Genomic DNA, 22,925 nt, shown 5'->3' with positions numbered 1-22,925 from the left:
TTTTTAAAGGAAGTCAGCCATTATGACGATGTAGAGTACCTCCTTAAACATTTGAAGTGATAGTCGGATATCTTAAAGGAAGGAATTCTATACATTACAAAATTTTAGTGTCCTTTCTATCCAAGAAAGATGTTCATAGTGTGAAAATCATTAATAGTGGAAGAACAAGGAAAAAATAAAATGAAAGCAAGTTTTAGAATGAATTATGACAAAATGGAGTGGAATTGTAGACCATGCAATGTGTACCCCACGATAGGAAGGATGATGGACCGAATAGGGTTTGATGAGGAGAAACATGAATATATGTAGGTATCATATATACATGTACAATTAGTTACACAAATTTGTACACTGTTGCTTTAACAAACAAGTGATTATCTAAATAATATATGACATAAACATTTTGGTAAGCTGCATATATTTAAGGTAAAGCATTGCAGATTTCAAGCCATTTGTATTGATTAAGAAATATAAATACATCTGACTGACAATCTTTATCAGTCCGTTGACATACATGATAACCGAGCTAAATTAGGGGGAAGTCTGCAGCTGCTCAATCCTGTTCAAATACTGTACAAAATACTGCTTAAATTAAACAATATCTACAATTATGGTGAAAGGGTAGCCGGTATATTGTTGGAAACAATGGCAGATAAAAGCTAGATAATGACTATTAATCTGAGAATTTCCATACAGAACCAAAAAACAATAATTGGAAGCAATTGAAGCTGTATTGAGAACTTAACGTGTCATATGCTGGGATGCTTTTATACCTGTGTCTAAAGACTTGGTGGAATCGACCTGAATATTGTCACTTCCTGGAAACCGACTGCATTCTGTCAAAGGCCTTGCATTTGATTGGTGGAAATTTTCTAAAAATAGTAATTTTTCAAATTTAGTCTGTACTAACAAATTGAATGCCCATCAACCCTTTGACACTTCATTACAAAAAGTAAACAAATCATTAAAAAGGTATGTTTGGATCAAAAGCACTGACCTTCCAATGGAAAATGATGCAACACTGAGAAACTCTTTTGATTGGATGAATCTTTATGATGAGCTGGACTGTGATTAGTTGGATAAGATGGATTGTGATTGGCTAAGTCTTTATGGTGAGATGGACTGTGATTGGCTAAGTCTTTATGGTGAGATGGGCTGTGATTGGGTGGGTATTTGAAGTTGTTTTTGCCTGCTGCTGATCTCAATGTCTGCAGCTCTTGTGTCAACTCGAGGTGTTTCTCCTCCTGTTGTTGACAGTTTTGCTGAAGTTCATTGATACGACTCTGTAAGAAAAAGGTGCGAATAGACTACTGGTCACTTAAATAATTGCTTTTGTCCAATGAAACTTCATACTGATGCAAAACAGCAGAACAGTTTAACATCCATACAATTTCCCACTCATTTATCACACTGCCAAGGTATGCAGCAGTGCCTGTCATTTGAAACATTCATTAACATTGTTTTTAGGCAACTGTACATGAAAGGAAATCATTGAATTTATAAGAATTGGACATGGTAATGTATGATTCTGACATTCTGTCAAAATAATTGACAAAAACTTTGGAGAAAATTCAACTTCTCACACAGCTGAATCACCCTTCACAAACATTCCCATTTAATTACAGTCACATAATTGGAGCTACGTTAATCAGTGTAAAACACATTGATAAACTTGATGAAATGTCTTGTTATTATATTCATGAATATTCATGATTTAATGAAACATATTGATTACCTTTAGAGAATGCAGAGCTTTGTCATATTCCCCTTTGGCATCCTGTTGGGCCTAAAAATAAAACAAAATCAAAAGTAATCCTCACTTGGATCTGAAATCTATATTCTTTACCAACAGTGACATCCAAACTAGACTTTAGCTTCAGAAAAATTCACAATCTTTGGTACAGCAAATTACCACTTGATGAAACACACAATGGTAACCAAATCTTCAATTCATTATTTATGAAACTTGCAAAATACCTTATGTACTGAGTCAATGGAATCTGCTACCAATGATTTTTTTTTTAAATTTAGTTAATAATTCATAAATTGATGCACATAAACAACTTTACTATACTAGCTTAATTTGTAATTGCAAAAACATTATTTCATCTCATTTAGATTTGTTGGAGTCCAAAAACAAGAAAGATTTGAGCCAAAGACATTTTCAAGCTTGAACTATGCAAGGATGTAATTCATAATATATATTGGTAAAAATATTGATGAAAATAGTTTCATAAATATTTCACATGCATTGTAACTACTCTGAAGATGTCATCAGAGAGAAGATGTGTATTATCTGAACTGTGTAGCAGACGTATTGTCTGAACTGTGTAGCAGACGTATTGTCTGAACTGTGTAGCAGACGTATTGTCTGAACTGTGTAGCAGATGTCTGAACAGTTAGCAGACGTATTGTCTGAACTGTGTAGAAGACGTCTGAACAGTAGCAGACATATTGTCTGAACTGTAGCAGATGCATTCTCTGAACTGTGTAGCAGACATTGTCTGAACTGTGCAGCAGACGTATTGTCTGAACTGTAGCAGACGCATTGTCTGAACTGTAGCAGATGCATTGTCTGAACTGTGTAGCAGACGTATTGTCTGAACTGTAGAAGACATATTGTCTTAACTGTAGCAGACGTATTGTCGGAACTGTAGCAGACGTATTTTCTGAACTGTAGCAGACATATTGTCTGAACTGTAGCAGACGTATTGTCTTAACTGTAGCAGACATATTGTCTGAACTGTGTAGCAGACGTATTGTCTGAACTGTAGCAGACATATTGTCTGAACTGTAGCAGACATATTGTCTGAACTGTAGCAGATAGTAGATTCTGACAGTACACAGCCGCACCTACAAACCATGTATACAGCTGGACAAAAGCTACCACAGGTGACCTGCAAGGCTTAACTATCAAACAATCCTGTCTGAGAATAATTCAGCACACAACTGAGATAAAGAAATACTTGAAGATACATGTTATTGTATTTCACTATAAACTACAAGTAAGTCAATATTCATTGATCTATTGACACCCCCCCCCCCTTCCTTGAACTTGATGGATATTCTATGACTATATTCTTCATCCCATATCCCTAGGGATACTGGGAACCATTACATTGATCCCCATCCCCTGAGATAACACCTGTTGCAGACCCTCCCCTCCCTTCCACTGGAGATAAAAACCTGTACCTGTTACAGACCCCCTCCCTCTGGAGATAATACCTGTTGTAGACACCCCCCCCCCCCCCCCCGAAGATAATACCTGTTGCAGACCCCCCCCCCCCGGAGATAATACCTGACTCCCCTCCCCCTGGAGATAATACCTGTTCCTGTTGCAGACTCCCTTCCCCCTGGAGGTAATACCTGTTGCAGACTCCCCCCCCCCCCCCCCTGGAGGTAATACCTGTTGCAGACTCCCCCCCCCCCTCCCCCAGGAGGTAATACCTGTTGCAGACTCCCCCCCCCCCCTCCCCCAGGAGGTAATACCTGTTGCAGACTCCCCCCCCCCTCCCCCCGGAGGTAATACCTGTTGCAGACTCCCCCCCCCCCCCCCCCCCGGAGGTAATACCTGTTGCAGACTCCCCCCCCCCCCCCTGGAGATAATACTGCAGACTCCCTCCCCCCTGGAGATATTAATACCTGTTGCAGACTCCCCTCCCCCCTGGAGATATTAATACCTGTTGCAGACCCCCCCCCCCCACCTTGGAGGTAATACCTGTTGCAGACCCCCCCCCCCCCTGGAAGTAATACCTGTTGCAGACTCCCCCTCCTCCTCCCCCCCTGGAGGTAATACTTGTTGCAGACCTCCCCCCCCCCTGGAGATAATACCTGTTGCAGACTCCCCTCCCCCCTGGAGATATTAATACCTGTTGCAGACCCCCCCCCCCTTGGAGGTAATACCTGTTGCAGACTCCCCCTCCTCCTCCCCCCCTGGAGGTAATACTTGTTGCAGACCTCCCCCCCCCCCCTGGAGATAATACCTGTTGCAGACTCCCCTCCCCCCTGGAGATATTAATACCTGTTGCAGACTCCCCCTCCCCCTCCCCCCTTGGAGGTAATACCTGTTGCAGACTCCCCCTCCTCCTCCCCCCCTGGAGGTAATACTTGTTGCAGACCTCCCCCCCCCCCCCTGGAGGTAATACCTGTTGCAGACTCCCCCCCCCCCCCCCCCCCCGAGGTAATACCTGTTGCAGACTCCCCCCCCCCCTGGAGATAATACCTGTTGCAGACTCCCTCCCCCCTGGAGATATTAATACCTGTTGCAGACCCCCCCCCTCAGGTAATACCTGTTGCAGACTCCCTCCCCCCCTAGAGATAATACCTGTTGCAGACTCCCCCCCCCCCTGGAGATAATACCTGTTGCAGACTCCCCCCCCCCCCCCCCCGGAGGTAATACCTGTTGCAGACTCCCCCCCCCCCCTGGAGATAATACTGCAGACTCCCTCCCCCCTGGAGATATTAATACCTGTTGCAGACTCCCCTCCCCCCTGGAGATATTAATACCTGTTGCAGACCCCCCCCCCCACCTTGGAGGTAATACCTGTTGCAGACCCCCCCCCCCCCCTGGAAGTAATACCTGTTGCAGACTCCCCCTCCTCCTCCCCCCCTGGAGGTAATACTTGTTGCAGACCTCCCCCCCCCCTGGAGATAATACCTGTTGCAGACTCCCCTCCCCCCTGGAGATATTAATACCTGTTGCAGACCCCCCCCCCCCCCCTTGGAGGTAATACCTGTTGCAGACTCCCCCTCCTCCTCCCCCCCTGGAGGTAATACTTGTTGCAGACCTCCCCCCCCCCCCCCTGGAGATAATACCTGTTGCAGACTCCCCTCCCCCCTGGAGATATTAATACCTGTTGCAGACTCCCCCTCCCCCTCCCCCCTTGGAGGTAATACCTGTTGCAGACTCCCCCTCCTCCTCCCCCCCTGGAGGTAATACTTGTTGCAGACCTCCCCCCCCCCCCCCCTGGAGGTAATACCTGTTGCAGACTCCCCCCCCCCCCCCCCCCCCCCCCCGAGGTAATACCTGTTGCAGACTCCCCCCCCCCCCCTGGAGATAATACCTGTTGCAGACTCCCTCCCCCCTGGAGATATTAATACCTGTTGCAGACCCCCCCCCTCAGGTAATACCTGTTGCAGACTCCCTCCCCCCCTAGAGATAATACCTGTTGCAGACTCCCCCCCCCCTGGAGATAATACCTGTTGCAGACTCCCTCCTCCCCTAGAGATAATACCTGTTGCAGACTCCCTCCCCTCCTAGAGATAATACCTGTTGCAGACTCCCCTCCTAGAGATAATACCTGTTGCAGACTCCCTCCCCCCCCTAGAGATAATACCTGTTGCAGACTCCCTCCCCCCCTAGAGATAATACCTGTTGCAGACTCCCCCCCTAGAGATAATACCTGTTGCAGACTCCCCCCCCCCCCCCCCCCCCCCCCCCCCGGAGATAATAATACCTGTTGCAGACTTTGGATTTGACTGTGTTTTTCATGTAGTTGCTGTAGTGTTGATTGATGCTCATTCTCCAGTTTCTGCAAACGGTCGGCCGATTCTTTAAGGTTCTGAGGGAAAGAAAAATTCAACTATATTTTCAGAATGATTAACCATTGATCCAACCAACAGAGAAATGCAAAGAGTGCCAAAGACATGCTGCCAAGGTCTAATGTATCCGGCTGGAATATCAAAGCCGAGTATCGCAAAGCTTCAGGATCAATAGAGTACTGTTAAGGAGTTCTAAATAAAAAACCCACAATAATTACAACTGAAAGTACAAATGATCTAGTCATGTGCAAACAGGTTAATTGCAGCACGCATTTTTCTTCCTAGGAATGGCCGTCTTTATTTAGCTAATTTTAGCAACATTTTCCTATTCTTTATCAGATGTTTCTATTTGAGCAATTTCACTAAATACAATTTATCAAAGGGAAACTTTTATTCAAACTTGATGATGCACAAAAGAAATGATTAAAATCCTGCACTCCAAGTTTGGATGAATTCCATTACATTGTCTGTAACCTATTGACTACATAAAATCATTACTAAACCCAGTCAGTTGTATTGCTGTTTATCTAGCAACACTTCTGCAGTACATTTCCTCATGAATAATTTTGACATATGTCCCAGTCAATAATACTTGTTAAACATTATGGATTTTAGGATTCTAATCCTGATACATTCTAATCTTGATATTCTACAAATAACAGCCAATCTCTTTTCTGTTCAAAATATGGTCTGCCATAATTTCTTCTCATACCACAAAGCTGGACGATAGGGTAGGGTGGTCTAACTTCGGCCACCTGGGTAATTTTGACTGATGGCGTTTTACTTCGGTTAATCATTTTATTGTTTGTATCATACTAATTTCAAGAAATAAAATATTTTCTCATATATTTTGTGAAATTTTTCTTCTTCGATTATTACAAACATTTGTTTGACTTTGAAGATTGACAGATTTGACACCCCAGGATATTATGAACGATAATTTTCCCCGACATGAATCGAGTACACTACAGATTTCATCTAACTATCCATTGCTGTTATTGTTAACAAAAACATGATACTGAATTCAGAAATAAATGAAATATATACACAGTAAAAATATCAATTTAACAACAGAAATATTGCAAAGTAATCGGCCAGTGTTACCAATGCACAATTTCATTCTCTGTGGGTTATTTTGACCTGGGAACAATTATACATTTATGCATCGAAACACATCAAAATCTTTTATTTCGAACTTTATTTTAATTTCTGGATCCACAATCAAATTTTCATACAACAAGGACGAGAAAAAGCTGTCTGCTCCAATTATCCCCCTTTAATGATTAACCCAGTCAATAAAACGATAAGGCATACACCGTACATGATCAAGGTTAAACTGTAATTTGACAATATGTTACTAAAAATGCTGTATTTCCTTTTCTTCTTTCAACATTATTAACAATGATAAATCATGAAAAGATGAGAGCAATTGGGATATCTAAAAACCAGTTTAACTTTTACTCTGTCGTGGATTGATATATTCATTTCAGTTCACATGGTAAACATAATCGGTCAAATTTACACCATCCTACCCTACACAGTAAAACACCGTTATAATGGACACCCTTATAACGAATTCACGCTTATTGCAAAGTGATATTTATTCCCCTAAAAGTATTGTTTTAACGAACTGTTTTTTGCTGGTTTGGAGATTCACTATAATCGTGTTTTACTACGTGTGTTTTGAGATATCATTCATATTTTCAAAGCCTGAATCAAGCAATTTGTGGCATATGAATTAGTGAAATTCTGTGTGACCATGTACTTATTTTAGAGTACAATCAGGTCTGTATGTGTGGTGTAACCATGATTTAGCACTTTTTCTGTGTTTGATGATGGAGAAATAAAGATTTTCATATTTTAGCACAAACCTCTTAATAGACTATATTTTTGTTTGATCCCAAAATATTAATATCAACAAGGCTCCACTGTACCAATTTCTTGTTAAATGTATTATAATTGGGTGTGAAAACTGCTTAGTAATACATATTGTCATAAAAGCGTACTGTCTCTCGACCATGTGAAGCTTTTATGATAAACTGAGGAATGAAAAATTGCTCTAAAAGTAGACTCTCAAAAATTATCAAATGTTTTCTATGCAGTAAAATTTTTGCCAGCACGTCCTACAAACCTTGATGGTTTCCTCGAGGTTTCCCACTTTGTTCTGCAGCTCACCCCGTTCTTGTTTGGCTAGGTCACATTCATGATGCGCATCAGATAAATTCAGCCGCAGAATGTTACATTCCTCACTCACCTGTAAAGAAATAAAAATATCATTCAATACATAGAAAAACTCTGAACACTTTCTTGAAATATTTTGACTGTGTTACCAGTCTTCTTTAGTGGTGTTTATCTATCATAGCAACATAATGCGCAAAAGTACTATGACGTCACAATGAGTATTACAATTGGAAAGTAACGTCATAGTTGATATTGCAAGAAAAACATTTGAAAAAAATATAAAAAGAAATAACTTTTAAAGGAAATTCTTCAAAACTTCAGTGGGTTCTCGGCTATAAGTAATACTATATATACAGAATAGGATAGAACAAAATCAGGACTATTTTCTAAAAGTTAATAACATAATTATTAGGCCAAGTAAAATTAATTAGTAGATTATCATTCCCACCCGCCCCTCGAAAATTGCCCCGCCCCGATTTTTTTTATTTTTCAAAATTACGATTTCCGGATATTTTTATGTCCGGTCCGTTATCGTAAACGTACTTTGTTTCACTTTGCCTTTTAAAAACCCAAATACACATGTAATTATGATTTATAAAGCCTTTTCTCAATGAGAGAAGGCATTTTCGAGGTCAAGAATACCATGGCGAAAAATAAAAAATAAAAAATAAAATCCTCCCACCCGCCCTATTTTTTTGTGAAGTTTGAATGATAATCTACTAATTAATTTTACTTGGCCTTAGCTGAACATAAAGATCTGCCATCTTCTAAGATACGCTGAAAATTATGTTCAACCTAAGAGTTCCAATTCATAAAAAGACAATTTCAGGCATTCATATTTATTCTCAGTCAATTATTTGTTTCTCAGAGCTTACAGAAAAACAAAGTCAGTACTAATTAACGTGTCTCCAAGCTCAAAAACTGTCTGGTATTTAGGAAATACATTTCATTTTCGAAAATACATGAGGCGTGAACTGCGATGCTTTACGACAGCATATTTCACGAAGCGTGTTAACTGATGAAGCATACTGGTGTGAATTAAGTACAAACGCGCGCTTCATGAAGTATGCTGGTGAATATTTTTATTTTTCACATTTTACTTTCATTTCTGTTGGAATATCCAGCCATTAAAATAGTTGTACCTATAATATTTATCAAGATTTGTTGTTCACATTCATAGGGAGATAGCTATCATTTCAATAGGCAAGACATTGGAAATGTAGCTAAAAGTTATTTCCCTTTGTCGAACTCTTTCGAATTTTATGACGTATGGTGGGTACACAATGTATACATTATATCGTAGACTGGCATTGTACATAATAATTACGTACGATTAATGTAATAAACGCGTAACTTTTGTTTATATCAATCACTGGTATGCATATTCTGGCCATATCAAGCATAATCTGTTTGAAAAAGATCATCAAATTGGCTATTGAATCATTATTCGTTTCCTCTTCTACATGAGTGACGCTTTTATCAAAGAAAGATCGCAATTAACAATATTTGTTAGAGCCATTTTGTTATCCAATACTCATAAACTCACTAAAGTTGCCTTTTCCCTGAGATAGGATGGTCTCAGAAACTGGATATCATCTTTTAAGAAATAATACAATGATAGTAATTAGCAACTGTACCCACTGTCATCATATTTTACGTCATAATTTACGGAAGAGTTCAACAAAGGGAAATAACTCTTGGGGAACTCGGAACTTCCGTATTCCACAGGCAAATTGTTAAAAAGTTACAGTGCAAAACAGTAAACAATTTCCCTTTACTCAAAAAGATCGATATTACACTAGAAATATTTTTTGGCAAATTTATCTAAAACTGGCAACCCTTTATGTGGAGGAGGAATTTTTTTACAGATATAGTCACTATAACATAAACTCTCTCCTTATTCCAACTTACATTAATACTGTTGTTGAGATATGGCAAAAGAAAAGTCTCACTATGTCGTGGGCCATTTCCTGTACAAGAACATATCTGTCCCATTGTTCTAAGCACAACAAATAAAAGTTTACAACTCAACTGATTTGTCAATTATCATCTCTAATAGTCATTCCAGCACAAATTTAGCAATAGTTGTTGACCTATTTCCATTTGGTCACTGGCATTCCAAACTGACAGGGTAGGTATCCATTTAAGAGTAAACAATTTGAACCGAGCATCTGATTATATCCTTATTACACATTCCAAGGTGTTCCACCAAATAATGGGGAATGTTCTTCACGTTCTTTTGTACGTATGTGATTGGAAAAATTAAGCTTCCCAAAGAATTATTATCACATGTAAAGATATTTTCCTGATCAGATTGTACAAATTAATCACACATATTCAATGAACAAATTCATTTCTAGAACATATATACATATTTGATGAAGATTCCCAACAGAATTTTTTTTAGTGCATAAGTGAGATTTGAACATGAATAATAAATTGAACAGCAAACTTTTCATTCCCTGAAATCAATTTGTTGTCATCCATCTTCAAAGACTTTCACATCATTCAACTACAAGGTAAAGCAGTGCCAATGACATCATCAACCTTGCTACAAAGACTCCAGAAAGTATTGTAAGGGTGTCCAATCAATACCGATAATTGTTTAAATAATAGCTCCCTTTCATAATAACCACATTATAGGTCCTCACACAGCCTGACATACATATATTTCTCTCAGGTCACCTGGGACCAAAATCCTTTTGCATGAAAAATGGGGGTAATTATCTGCCACAAGCGGCAACAAACACATGAACAGACCTAGAAAAAAAAAAGAGGATGCAGATCACAGCCACAAAACTGATGACACATGCACACTGTTGATAAAATTCTCGAATAATTACAATTAACCTCAAGTTACCCAGCATATAAATCAATTTCCAACCATTTCAGCATACATAATCTTGGTATCCTTGCATTAATCTCCGGTAAATTCCCATATTTACTACCAATATCCATTTTAGGCAGTAGATAAATGTCTGACTTATAAGATAGTAAATATCAATTTCCCCATAATATAAAGTACACCCTAGAGTATTTCACTACAAATAATTTCCAACTGCTCGACTGACACCAGTTTATGAAATTTGATCAATAATTCTGTGCTTACTTTTACTTGAGGTGACATCTTATTGATATTCAATAATCTATATTTTTCATTCTTGAATGCATTTTATTGTGTTCACAACATACATGAATTTATCTTTTTTTCTTCCAAGTATCAATCCTCCATTGACAGACATGCAGACATTATAATAAAGCATTGCAGAGCACTCAGATTGGCCATTCCCTCTCAACCAAAATCTGAATTTGAGCTTGTCCTTTCATTGAATAATACATATATCACTTAGATCTAATTATACATATTGTAACAGGAAGGGAAAAAATTCAATGGACCAGATCGCGCTTCGAACCAGGGCTCCCTGCCAATCTCCAGTCAGGTACTCTACCAACTATGCTAACTGCATGGCCACCGGCGATCAAACCCAGCTGACCACTACAATATGATAGGAAGAAATTTAGTGCAACAGGTAAAATTCTGGCTGAACTGAATTCAAGTACAGGTATTTATCTGACTAGCGAACGGCATGAAAGGCCTAGCTGGAATGATATTTACCAGGGAAATAGTGGCTGAAGGGTCCATTTTCAAAAACTGACACACGCATGTACGCACACGCGAATGAATACCAACATCCTCAGCAACTGTATGAACTAGATTACAAACTTACATGTCTCACACAAGAATCTCTTCTAGAGAACTTTTATACTGTGAATTAGATGCCTTATATCATCCTCCATCTCTTTAATCATTACCTATTTAAGCCACTGAAAAAAAAAAATCACTGCATTGAAGACAATCACAGATTGAGTATTTCTAGCTAAAAGACATTAATTCCAAGTAGCCACCATTCATTTATAATGCCAATGGGCAAAATTAAGCTAATACAACATTGATGATATCTTTGGCTTGATGGGGAAGGCAGCTAATGCTGTACACTTCAAAGTCATCAGTCCCTTTATAGCCCGAGAAATCCTGAAATTATTGTCCGTTGATCACTCATGGTGTATCACTGGATGTCAAAATTCCAATAATTTTTTAAGCAATAATTACTACAAGAGAAACTGGCAATCTGAATAATGATTTGTGTGAAGTCTGTTTTTTCTATTATTACTTTCTTTCTGCCACTGGGGTACTTATGCAAACTCACTATTCGTATCACTAAATCGTCTGGGTGGGTGTGTATATACGTGTGATATCGGGCAGCGCATCAACTACACGCGTCCGACGCTCATTACATCATGAAAACACGCACGACTTTCTATTCACTATAACTATGTAAAATTAAAACTACGCAGCACTTGGATGTGGGTATATTGGAAAGACATAAAACTGAATGGGACTGAAATACCAGCATGACACTAATAAAAGTAATTCTATGATAAAACATTCCTTTTGCTGCAGTTTCACTTTAGACAAGAAAACTGAAAATAATGTGGCATGACTTTTACAGCTTAATTAACTTTCAAAATTGTTTAAAATTTAAACTAAAACCATCAGTGATACATATTGATCACTAAAACTGTCAGTGATACATAATGATAACTAAAACTGTCAGTGATACATAATGATAACTAAAACTGTCAGTGATACATATATTGATCACTAAAACCGTCAGTGATACATATTGATTACTAAACCAATCTGTTTCCATTACACAAGTGAAGAGAGAGAATGGAAACATGCCTACAAGAGAATAATTAATGGTTAATATAGAGCGGTTCTAATAGGATCAATACAATATGCAGTATATGCAAACTTCTTCTTACCACTGACCTTGACCATGGCCAAATGACCTTTATCAAGGTCAAGACACACCTCTTGTCAGAAGCAACAGTTGTGTTAAGCATGAGCTTTTTAAAAATATCTCTCCAAAACAAAGCATGTACAATATTTGTAATTCTTTTTTATTTTTACCAGTGACCTTGAGCATTTCATAACCTTGACTTGGAGCCATTAAGATGTCATCTTGTCATAAACTTCCATGTGGTATTTAGTATGATCTTCTAACGTTCTCACAATGTGATTATGAGCTACACCTTACTGATCTTGCATTATCTTCACATATGCATTGAATGGGTTGCAATCCATTCAAGTATTTTGTAAAATCTTAAAACCGACCCTCTAACACTTGAAAAAGAACAGACCCTAGTGTTTAGCACCAACACTTGACTAGTCTGCATCAAGAAGGTTTATATGTTACTGAATGAAAAGCTTGTTCCCTTACCTCACCAGGACCCCAGAGATATTTTAAAAGCATTTCATCTGCATCCAAGATTTGTAGAATATACCTTGTGAATATGACACCATGCATCAAACATACTCTAAATTGATTTCTGAATAATAGTGCATGTCTTAATCATGTCTACGGTACTGCCAATCTAATTAAAATCAGATCCTTTGATCCGCTCACGTATATCGCTACACAAGGATCTAAAAAAAAAAACGCATATGGAGGTCAAACCTAGTGACCTTTTAGTGTAACCAATCAACGCATTGGCTATTAAATTGACGGTGTGAACTCAGGTCATTCGAAACACTGAAATCTTACCAATAGCTGCCAAAGTATTCCGGTAATACCAATGTGACAGATACGCTGAGGACACCTCAAAGAGCGCGTAGTTTGACAAATATTTGTTGTTTGTGTTGATTTTCATTTGTTTTAAGAGAGAACGACAGCGAAGGGAACTCCAAAATCAAGAAGAGATATAAATTAAAACTTTCAGAGGAAAAGGTTGATGCAATTTGACAGGTGATTAATTTAGCACAACGCACGGAGGGTAGGAAAAACTGTCATACAGTGTTCATTATTCATAACAGCTATTAACACATCTTTCTCTCCCTCTTTTAAAGATTGAATCTTGCAATCATTCAAAACCCATAATGGGCGCCAATATTCGGTCGCCATATTTGTTGTTTTTCCGAAATTTTTATTTACCAAATGCAAATAATAAGAGTTCTCTGATTGGATGAACATATTGATGAATATGCATGAGTAAAGGTCACTAGATTTGACCTCGATATGCGATTTTGTTAGATCCTTGTGTAGCAATATAAGCGTGCGGATCAAAGGATCTAATTTTAATTAGATTGTGGTACTGCAATTATGTGAACATGGAAGAAAACCTTTACTTGGATCCTAAATCTCTTACAAATTCAAAGAAGATTTGCAATTAGAAAACTGACAAGTCAGAGAGAGCCCCGCAATGAATCTCAATTTCCTAATCTGACCATCTATGAAAATCTCAAGTCCTGTCTGCACGCCATTGAAAGTATTACTTTTTTTTTTATTAATATCTAAAAATTCTAAGTCCTATAATCTGAAAATTGAAAGCGGTCTTCCTCAGCCATTGCCTTAATCCAAGGATTATGTATAAAATGAAAATCTTCCCCAGGAAACTTTAGTTAACACACCATAGAAAGGGCTGATGGACAGACAGATGGATAGAGAGAAAGGCTGGACAGACAGATGGACAGAGAAAAAGACTAGACAGATGGACAGCAAGAAAGGCTGATGACAGACAGATGGATGGAGAGAAAGGTTGGACAGACAGATGGACAGAAAGAAAGGCTGATGGACAGACAAATGGACAGAGAGAAAAGCTGATGATAGACAGACGGACAGAAAGACTGAAGGACAGACAGATGAACAGAGAGAAAGGCTGATGGACATACAGATGGACAAAAAGAAAGGCTGGACAGACAGACAGATAGATGGACAGAAAGAAAGGTTGATAGACAGACAGATGGACAGAAAGGCTGGACAGACAGATGGACAGAGAAAAAGGCTGATGGACAGACAGATGGGCATAGAGAAAGGCTGATGGACAGAGAGATGGACAGAGAGAAAGACTGGACAGACAGATGGACAGAGAGAAAGGCTGATGGACAGAGAGATGGACAGAGAGAAAGACTGGACAGACAGATGGAAACAGAGAAAGACTGATGGACAGAGATGGACAGAGAGAAAGGCTGGACAGACAGATGGACAGAGAGAAAGGCTAGACAGACAGATGGACAGAGAGAAAGGCTGATAGACAGACAGATGGACAGAAAGGCTGGACAGACAGATGGACAGAGAAAAAGGCTGATGGACAGACAGACAGATGGGCATAGAGAAAGGCTGATGGACAGAGAGATGGACAGAGAGAAAGACTGGACAGACAGATGGAAACAGAGAAAGACTGATGGACAGAGATGGACAGAGAGAAAGGCTGGACAGACAGATGGACAGAGAGAAAGGCTAGACAGACAGATGGACAGAGAGAAAGGCTGATAGACAGATAGATGGACAGACAGAAAGGCTGATGGACAGACAGATGGAGGGAGGGGCAGAGTGATTTCTATAGATACAATATGGCAGGGCTTTAATAAAGCCATCTCCATAAAAGATCATGTTACATAGAGATGCAGTTCTTTCCCATGGCCCTATTTACATGCAAAAAAATGTTAAGATTTTCTTTGAACTTATAAACACAATGAACAAAACATAAAAAACAAAAACAAAAACAAAAACCCACCCAACTAAACATCAATTTACCTTACATGGATATACCCTCTTTGCTTCTTCAGAAATATCAAAGCAGCGATTTTAATCTTAGCCATAGCATTTTTTTTGGTGTAAAAGTGGCTACTAATCTTCAGAAAAATGAGAAAACAGATAAAGTAAAGAAATTTTGTCTTAATTCAAATTACCTTAAATTTAAAATCCTGGAAATTGCACCAAACCACATTGATGATTTTCAACATTTCGACATGAAGATGCAAGACGAACAAATGTCGAGTAGTCTCTGCCCTCTCGGAGGCCAAAGAACTCATCCCTGAGAGATGCAGTACTGTACACTACCTCATAAGTTCCAACAAGTGCATCCACACATATCAACACCTACAGATGCATTCTTTCATAATAACACTTCAAAAAGACGATCAATTCTTCTAAGGACATATTGGCCGAGTTCAACTCTGCGTCACATCCACAACGTTAACCTTGATTTTTCTATCCTTTCACTTGCAGTAAATTCATCATGTTACGACAGCATTTGTAATTTGAGGGAGCACAATATACCTACCAGCTGCAATTGCCTGCATGATCAATTTTTACATCTCTGCCATGATTAAAATATCATAAAGCTCTCTTCCATTAGTTATGTAAATGTTTATGAGGGTTGAACCCTGTCAGCTGATAATCAACTTGAGCTTATTAATCCATTTTGTCACAATACGGGAACAGCTAGAAGCTATCAGAACCAGGTAACACGGACCCAAATATTGGAGATACTCGGATAAAGTCCCAACAATGTAATCAATACTCATCCAAACAAAGCACGTCAATTTCCCTTTCTTAAAAAAAATTCCTCCTTATCATTTTTTAATTTCCTACAAAACTTTCTGGCCAGACTTTGATAGCCAATTTCACTCTGAAAGAAGAAAAAGACCTTCAAGAAATCCACACAGAAGATATGAGAACAAATGGTCAGCACTATATGGCAGTCTATATATTGTTTGACAATGCATGAATGTTGTGTATATGAAGTGAAAAAGCAATTATACAGCGGTTATTGTCTGTGGAGTGTTTAATGTGATCTTACTCCCACAGAGAATTCAAGGGACACAATATTCACAAAGGATTACTGCCAAATGGAGCTCCCATCATTACCATAAGATGCTGTGCCACCTGTGGTGATGTGAAACTAAGGTCTTTGAAATGTTTATCTCCCTGTCAATCTTGGTACAAAAACAAACATTTAAAAGATGATGATCATTATTATATGCATGGATTTTTCAGCTTAATTTCTTTCCAGCTTTTAATTCTGAATCACCTTTATGCAGTGTTTTTGACTGAAACATTTGAAGTAATATAATTATTTAATTCGAATTGTCTGTATCAATATGAAAACAGAGTGCATGTTGAATGCTGATTCAGCCAATATCTTCGAGATACCAATGTTCAATAATGCTCAAATTATTGCTTTCATAACATTTCTTGAAATGTCGAAATCACATTTTTTGGTCAAATAACAAATCCTTTACAAGTGCATCACAACACAAACAGTGCCATAGAAATTGATGACTTCCTTATCAAAATAACAATAATTATTACAAATTTTAAAATAGCTGGAGAAAATACGTAGTAGGCTAATATGTCTCATTAATTCTGATGAATTTTTCTGCAATAAGATAGAACAAATAAGGCACTCTATATATGCTAGCATTTTCAAAAGTCCAATGTTCAAATATAGCTGAAAATAATTTAGAAATGAGAAAGTCATAGCTTTGATGTGAAAAGGTTATTTATTAGCTCAGATATTGATGACTTACATGTAACATATTTACAGAGGAAAACCCCGTGATAATTAAATTAATTCTGCATTATTAAAGTCATAATGTTCTTGCCAGCTTGAAAATAGCTACAAATTGGCAGGTGATAACTTATTTGAGTCTCGATCACCACTTTACACAATGGTGTACGGAGCAAATAAACTTAAAAAACAAACAGATAACGGAGATTTGTGAGGGCCACATTTGTACCGCGCTGGAGTATCTGTATTTGTGCAGTTGATAATAAGTCTTGTATGTTTCCCCCAATGACAGTATTAACTTCCAAAGGATAGAATCAATCAAGAAGTAAAAAATCTTATATGTTTGTAAATTGAAATTTTTGCAATGCTACTCCAGAACAAGCCTCGTATTATCCGAATAATTGACAATTTTAAATATAATTTGCTTCAGATATTTAGGAAGCGAAATTTAGTTTTTCACTGATCACAAGTTGCATTTGCTGCAATTTAGTGATCAGCATTTAGAAGATTAAAAAGTCAATCTTTGTAAAATTCCTTTTATTAGAATTTAATTTGAAACGCGAATTTGTAAATTATTAGATAAGATGTCATAGAGATCTATGCCTTCTGTCTATAGGCTGATCATGATTTACAGTGTCGAGTTTTCTAGTCAGCTGGGATCAAACAAGCAAATTTCACATGCATGGCCGTGTGTCTTTTTTTTGCATACATACATTCTAATACAATTCAAAATTAGAAAGAAAGAAAATCATGGTCGTATTAATTTTATTCTCCATTTTACTTGGTGAGATTTTCTAGAGTCATATTACAACAACGGACTGTAATATGAAAGGATAATTCGAAAATAATTACATTTTATGCTTAAATCTACAGATACATACACGTAGCAACTTTGTAGAATGTGTGACATGAATTGTGAGGAAGATGAGATTCTGATCATTCCCTGATTGAATGTCCCTTAAATAAAGGTAAAAACAATAAAAATTTCTATAATCTAACAAATATAGAATAATTTCTGTGGATTATGTCCAATAGGAATTATATGTTGCTTATCAAGCTGGACAATTTTTTAATCAATATTTCTGAAACAAGAAATAGTGTATTACACTAGGGCTGTTTGATATGTAATGTGTATTGTACCACAGCGCGATAATGCTTTGCACAATTTCGTGGATGATGATACTGTACTTCTGAATAGCTCTATTCAATACCTTTCCAACGGTATAAACATGAGCCTTCAGCTTCACATGGTTTTAAGTTTATAGTCATTTCAATACAGTCAGTCGTTGACCACTGTTGTAGAAATGGTTGGGAAACGGGTTGAGAATATTGAAGAAATTAGAGCTTATATGAAAGTTTGCACAAAACTCGGTCATTTGGTAATGCAGATTTTTACTGAATTGGGGAAGTTTATGGGTCTAATAAAGTATCTTATGAGACAGTTCGTAGCTGGAGAAAGAAATGTCTGACTGGCACAGAGTCCGTCAAAGATACAGTAAAACCTGGCCAACCTGTGACTGTAACAGGCAAGGCAATTGTCTCAAAAGTCAGGGAAATAATTGAAAGTGATATGGCAGATACACAATTCGTGATATTGCCAAAGCTGTTGGCAATTATTGCTATCATGGGTGCATTTCATTTTGAAGCTTATTTTGAAAGTACGAAAAATTTCTGCCCGATGGATACCGCATATATTGACAGATGAGCAAAAATGGGTACAAGATGAAACCGCTAAGCATTTGCTCAAAATGTTTCCCAAATTCAATCAAAGACAATTTGCAAACATTGTTACTGGTGACGAAACATGGGTTCACTATTTCGAACCAGTAAGAAAAATTGGAAACAAAATATGGCTAACTATAAACATGGTAGAAGGCCTGTAGTTGCCAAAAGAACCATAAGCACAAAGAAGGTTCTTTATTGCATATTCTTCTCATGTGATGGTATATAGCCGTACAAATTCCGATGCCGAAGGGCAAAAGTGTTACGGGTGGGTATTACCGAGAATATTTTAGAAGATCTTTCAGCATTTCAGGGAGCACAATGTGGAATGCCTTGGGTGAAAATATAAGAAACTCAACAAGAGTTGTGTGTTTTAATAGAAATTACCTTAGAGATTATCACCATACTTTTTAAGCTTCATTTTTTTCATATTTATCTTACATTCATAATTATTTCTTAAGTTAATATGTATTCTACTTCTTTTAATCTGTGTTTATTTTACTAATATCTTTCTGTATGTATGTTATATGCAGGACCATATGCATATTGAAAACTAGCGTTATCGCTAAATATGTAATCCTGGATAAATAAAGGCTTTATTATTATTATTATTATTTCAAACATTACTAAGTGCCTGAACTCAACAAAGAAAATCAAAGCGGAGATGAAATAATGGTTCTGATATTCCACATTTAAGATAGGGTAAATCAGAAAAAGAACATTTATATTTCAAATGATCCATTAGTAATCTGAACTTCATGTGGTGACTAACAATCCTACAAAATTTGAACAAAATCCATTGAGCGGTTTCAGAAGAGTTGTGTCCACAGAGTCAAGTGAGACATAAGGACGCATGGACACTGGTATTTCTATGTCCCCTTCATCGTTGCAGTGGGGACAAGAAAACCTTGAAAGGAACAGAGCCTTTAAAGGAACAGAGCCTTGTCTATCAGAACTGGTAATTTCAAACCCTGCATCTAAACACTAAATAAACCTTTAATATATAACGGGGTGGGTGTTATATTACATCTATTGACTACAGTCTGATAAAAACACAAAATAAAAACCTTTATAAACATTGGGTAATTCAGACAAATTTGTCAAACTGTTTTTGGACAACAAAATGTAGTTCTAAATTGATTGAAGGTCATGTGATCAGAAAATATAGGTCACGTTTATAAGTGATCTAAAGTATTCGCAGCCCAATGTTATGGTAACCTTCAATTCTAGGTTGTTACAACATTGATGCTGGGAACTCAAACATTATCTAACGGTATTTCTACTTTTTATCTTCTTGCTACACAAGTGGCAATGAAAATAGGAACTTGCCCATATATTCTGTACATGCATATACATGTCTGGAAAAGAATATGATATCTTAAATATTGATGCCTCTCAATTTCTGGGTGAAAATGTCATAGTCGGTAATCAAAATGTTGCAAAGTCGAGGACACTTAAACAACAGTTCTGTCATCATTGCTGGGAAGTACAATGTAAGAGAACACTGTAGGAATATTTAATGACACATATTAAGTGCATTGCACAAAATTTCCTACAATGCTGGTGACCAAATGAACAAAACCTTCATTATCTATATTTTATAACACCTACTAAACTGACTGCAGACATGGTTTTGGGTTGATAAAATACACATTTACGACCATGTTATGTGAACTGACTGCAGACATGGTTTTGGGTTGATAAAATACACATTTACGACCATGTTACATGATGTGACTGTAGACATGGTTTTGGGTCGATAAAATACACATTTACGACCATGTTATGTGAACTGACTGCAGACATGGTTTTGGGTTGATAAAATACACATTTACGACCATGTTATGTGAACTGACTGCAGACATGGTTTTGGGTTGATAAAATACACATTTACCACCATGTTACATGATGTGACTGTAGACATGGTTTTGGGTTGATAAAATACACATTTACCACCATGTTATGTGAAGTGACTGTAGACATGGTTTTGGGTCGATAAAATACACATTTACGACCATGTTATGTGAAGTGAGAACACTAAATAGAATGGCAAAGATTCATTGGATAATTCACTGAAAAATATTCATGAAAATTCACAGACCGCAGATTCAGATTTTGGCCAAGCTTAAAGTATATCTGCCTGGGGTTCATTTTAAAACTTATATTACAAATGTCTGAATATTCAATTTCAGGTGTCTCATGTTTCTGTTCTGAAATAAAAGCAAGAGTAGAGCTGACAAGACTAATGAAATTCAGAGCAGGGGACAAGAATGGATCATAATGAAAATTCCAGATAGTTTTTCGGCCAATCAATGATCACCAGTTTGGTTTATGTGCACCTATCCACCTATCCAGCAACATTTGCTCAATGTTTCATTTGCTTCCACCATATTCATCTCTGATGATCCAAATCAAATTGCTGACAAAATAGTTATCTATAACTGCCTTAAACTCACAGCATTAGCCAATTAAATTGTGGATTACATAACAGTTGCATTAGGATGTTCCTTCTGAACTGGGAACTACATGCTTTCATCAAATCTGCAAATTCACTGAGAGTAGGTCAACAGCACTAAAAAGCTGCTTTGAAATTCTCGATATTTCTACTGAAAACAAAATAGAAAAGAGCTTTGAGGAATGGTTTTCAAAACCGATAGAAAGGTTTTGTACACTACTATATTTTAAAATTTTAAAATGGCAAACAAAATCACCCTGGGAGAGATTCCAATCCTCAATTTTTTAAAATTTAATCTGAAAAAAAAAAATGTCTTCCTTCAAAGTTTACCATGTATATTCAGCCTACAGAAGACCAATCAAATCATTTTGTTGTCATGTCTGACGGCCATTTCCTGACTGTCTCGTAAAATTCCAATTACAGGTATGAGCTACTTCAGCTACCAATTTTCCCTTCTGCCTAATTCTAATGACTAAAAGCTACAAACATACTTCAACACAACTACCAAACCAGATATGTAACCTTCAGCAGAAATGGTTTATATCCATAATTAAGCGCTTCTGGAAACATTCCCTAATGCAGCCATTCATTTGCAGCTGCACATTAAAAGACATCACTTTCCCGTTTGTTTAGCCTGACAGCATGCTCATTAAAACATTGCTATAGCATTTTTTTTTAAAGTGAGAGATCTACTAACAAGATGATGTGGTGCATAATTTGCAACATCCTTGCATCAATGCCACTTCCCACCAATAGCATTTCTCAAATCTGATATTTAGATTTTCTGCACTTTATTATAGTAATTCAGAAATTTGTGATATTTTTCATTTTCTATCCTTCATTGCTGTAATTTTTGATAAACTTAAACCCTTCCTCTGTGAGTTGATTAAAAGCAATTCTATTTCTATTCCTGAACGTGAAAAAAATGTGGTTTAATTCTAGGAGAAAACAATTTTTCAGTCTTTCAAAATCAGGAACATCTTGTTTTTATTTTGTCTGTCTCTTCATCTTTTTGTCCATTGAAACTTTAATTCTGAAATTAGTATTAGGCCTACACAAGATGTCAACTTCACACTTAATGTACTGAAAGGTCAAGGTTACAGAAGCAATAAAGGTCAAGACACAGGAATGATAAAGGTCAAGGCTACAGGAATGATAAAGGTCAAGGCTATATGAGCAATATAGGCCAAAGTAATTCATTCAAGTCAAATTGCTGCAGGGGCAAAGTGTTTCACAATGCATCTTGTTTACAGATTTTGTTAAAAAATAAACTCAATTATGACATATTATATATGCTTGATAAATATGCCATGATACAAATCTAATACTTTACAAATTTTAACTTTGGGTATATTCATAGAATTTTTCAGGTCCATCTAATTTCAATATGTCCCGAGTAGCTGGGCATGAAATTTTCATAGATTCTCTGTAGATCCATGTTTGATTAGATATAGGGACAATATATCAAAAATGATTTTCATAACTCCCAAGCCAAACATGAATTTCTAATAAGCTGCCAGTTGATTGTGGGAGAGAATACTTGATAGATCATCAATGACACCTTCACCATCAATTTGAAATGATATTGATCTAACAAGAGTACACTATTAGTATCACACCCTCTCATCAATATATCTATCAAGATAATTAAAATTTAGCAGTCATTAAA

General features: G+C 37.2%; 1 protein-coding gene across 30 annotated transcripts in view; it reads right to left on the bottom strand.

Annotated features, from left to right (window-relative positions):
• Positions 1-22,925, bottom strand: part of LOC125671795 (RIMS-binding protein 2-like) — a 114,907-nt gene that overhangs the window by 31,305 nt on the left and 60,677 nt on the right. For all 30 annotated transcript variants that reach the window (XM_056139591.1, XM_056139609.1, XM_056139604.1 and 27 more), the window contains 5 exons: positions 7,673-7,795; positions 5,457-5,561; positions 1,736-1,786; positions 998-1,283; positions 774-872 (listed from right to left, as the gene is read on the bottom strand). In XM_056139591.1, coding sequence (XP_055995566.1) covers positions 774-872; positions 998-1,283; positions 1,736-1,786; positions 5,457-5,561; positions 7,673-7,795 — 664 coding nt within the window. The remainder of the gene's footprint in view (positions 1-773; positions 873-997; positions 1,284-1,735; positions 1,787-5,456; positions 5,562-7,672; positions 7,796-22,925) is intronic.

Source organism: Ostrea edulis, chromosome 1 (genome assembly GCF_947568905.1).
Source record: "Ostrea edulis chromosome 1, xbOstEdul1.1, whole genome shotgun sequence".
Classification (NCBI taxonomy): domain Eukaryota; kingdom Metazoa; phylum Mollusca; class Bivalvia; order Ostreida; family Ostreidae; genus Ostrea; species Ostrea edulis.
This window is presented reverse-complemented; position numbering and strand designations above follow the sequence as displayed.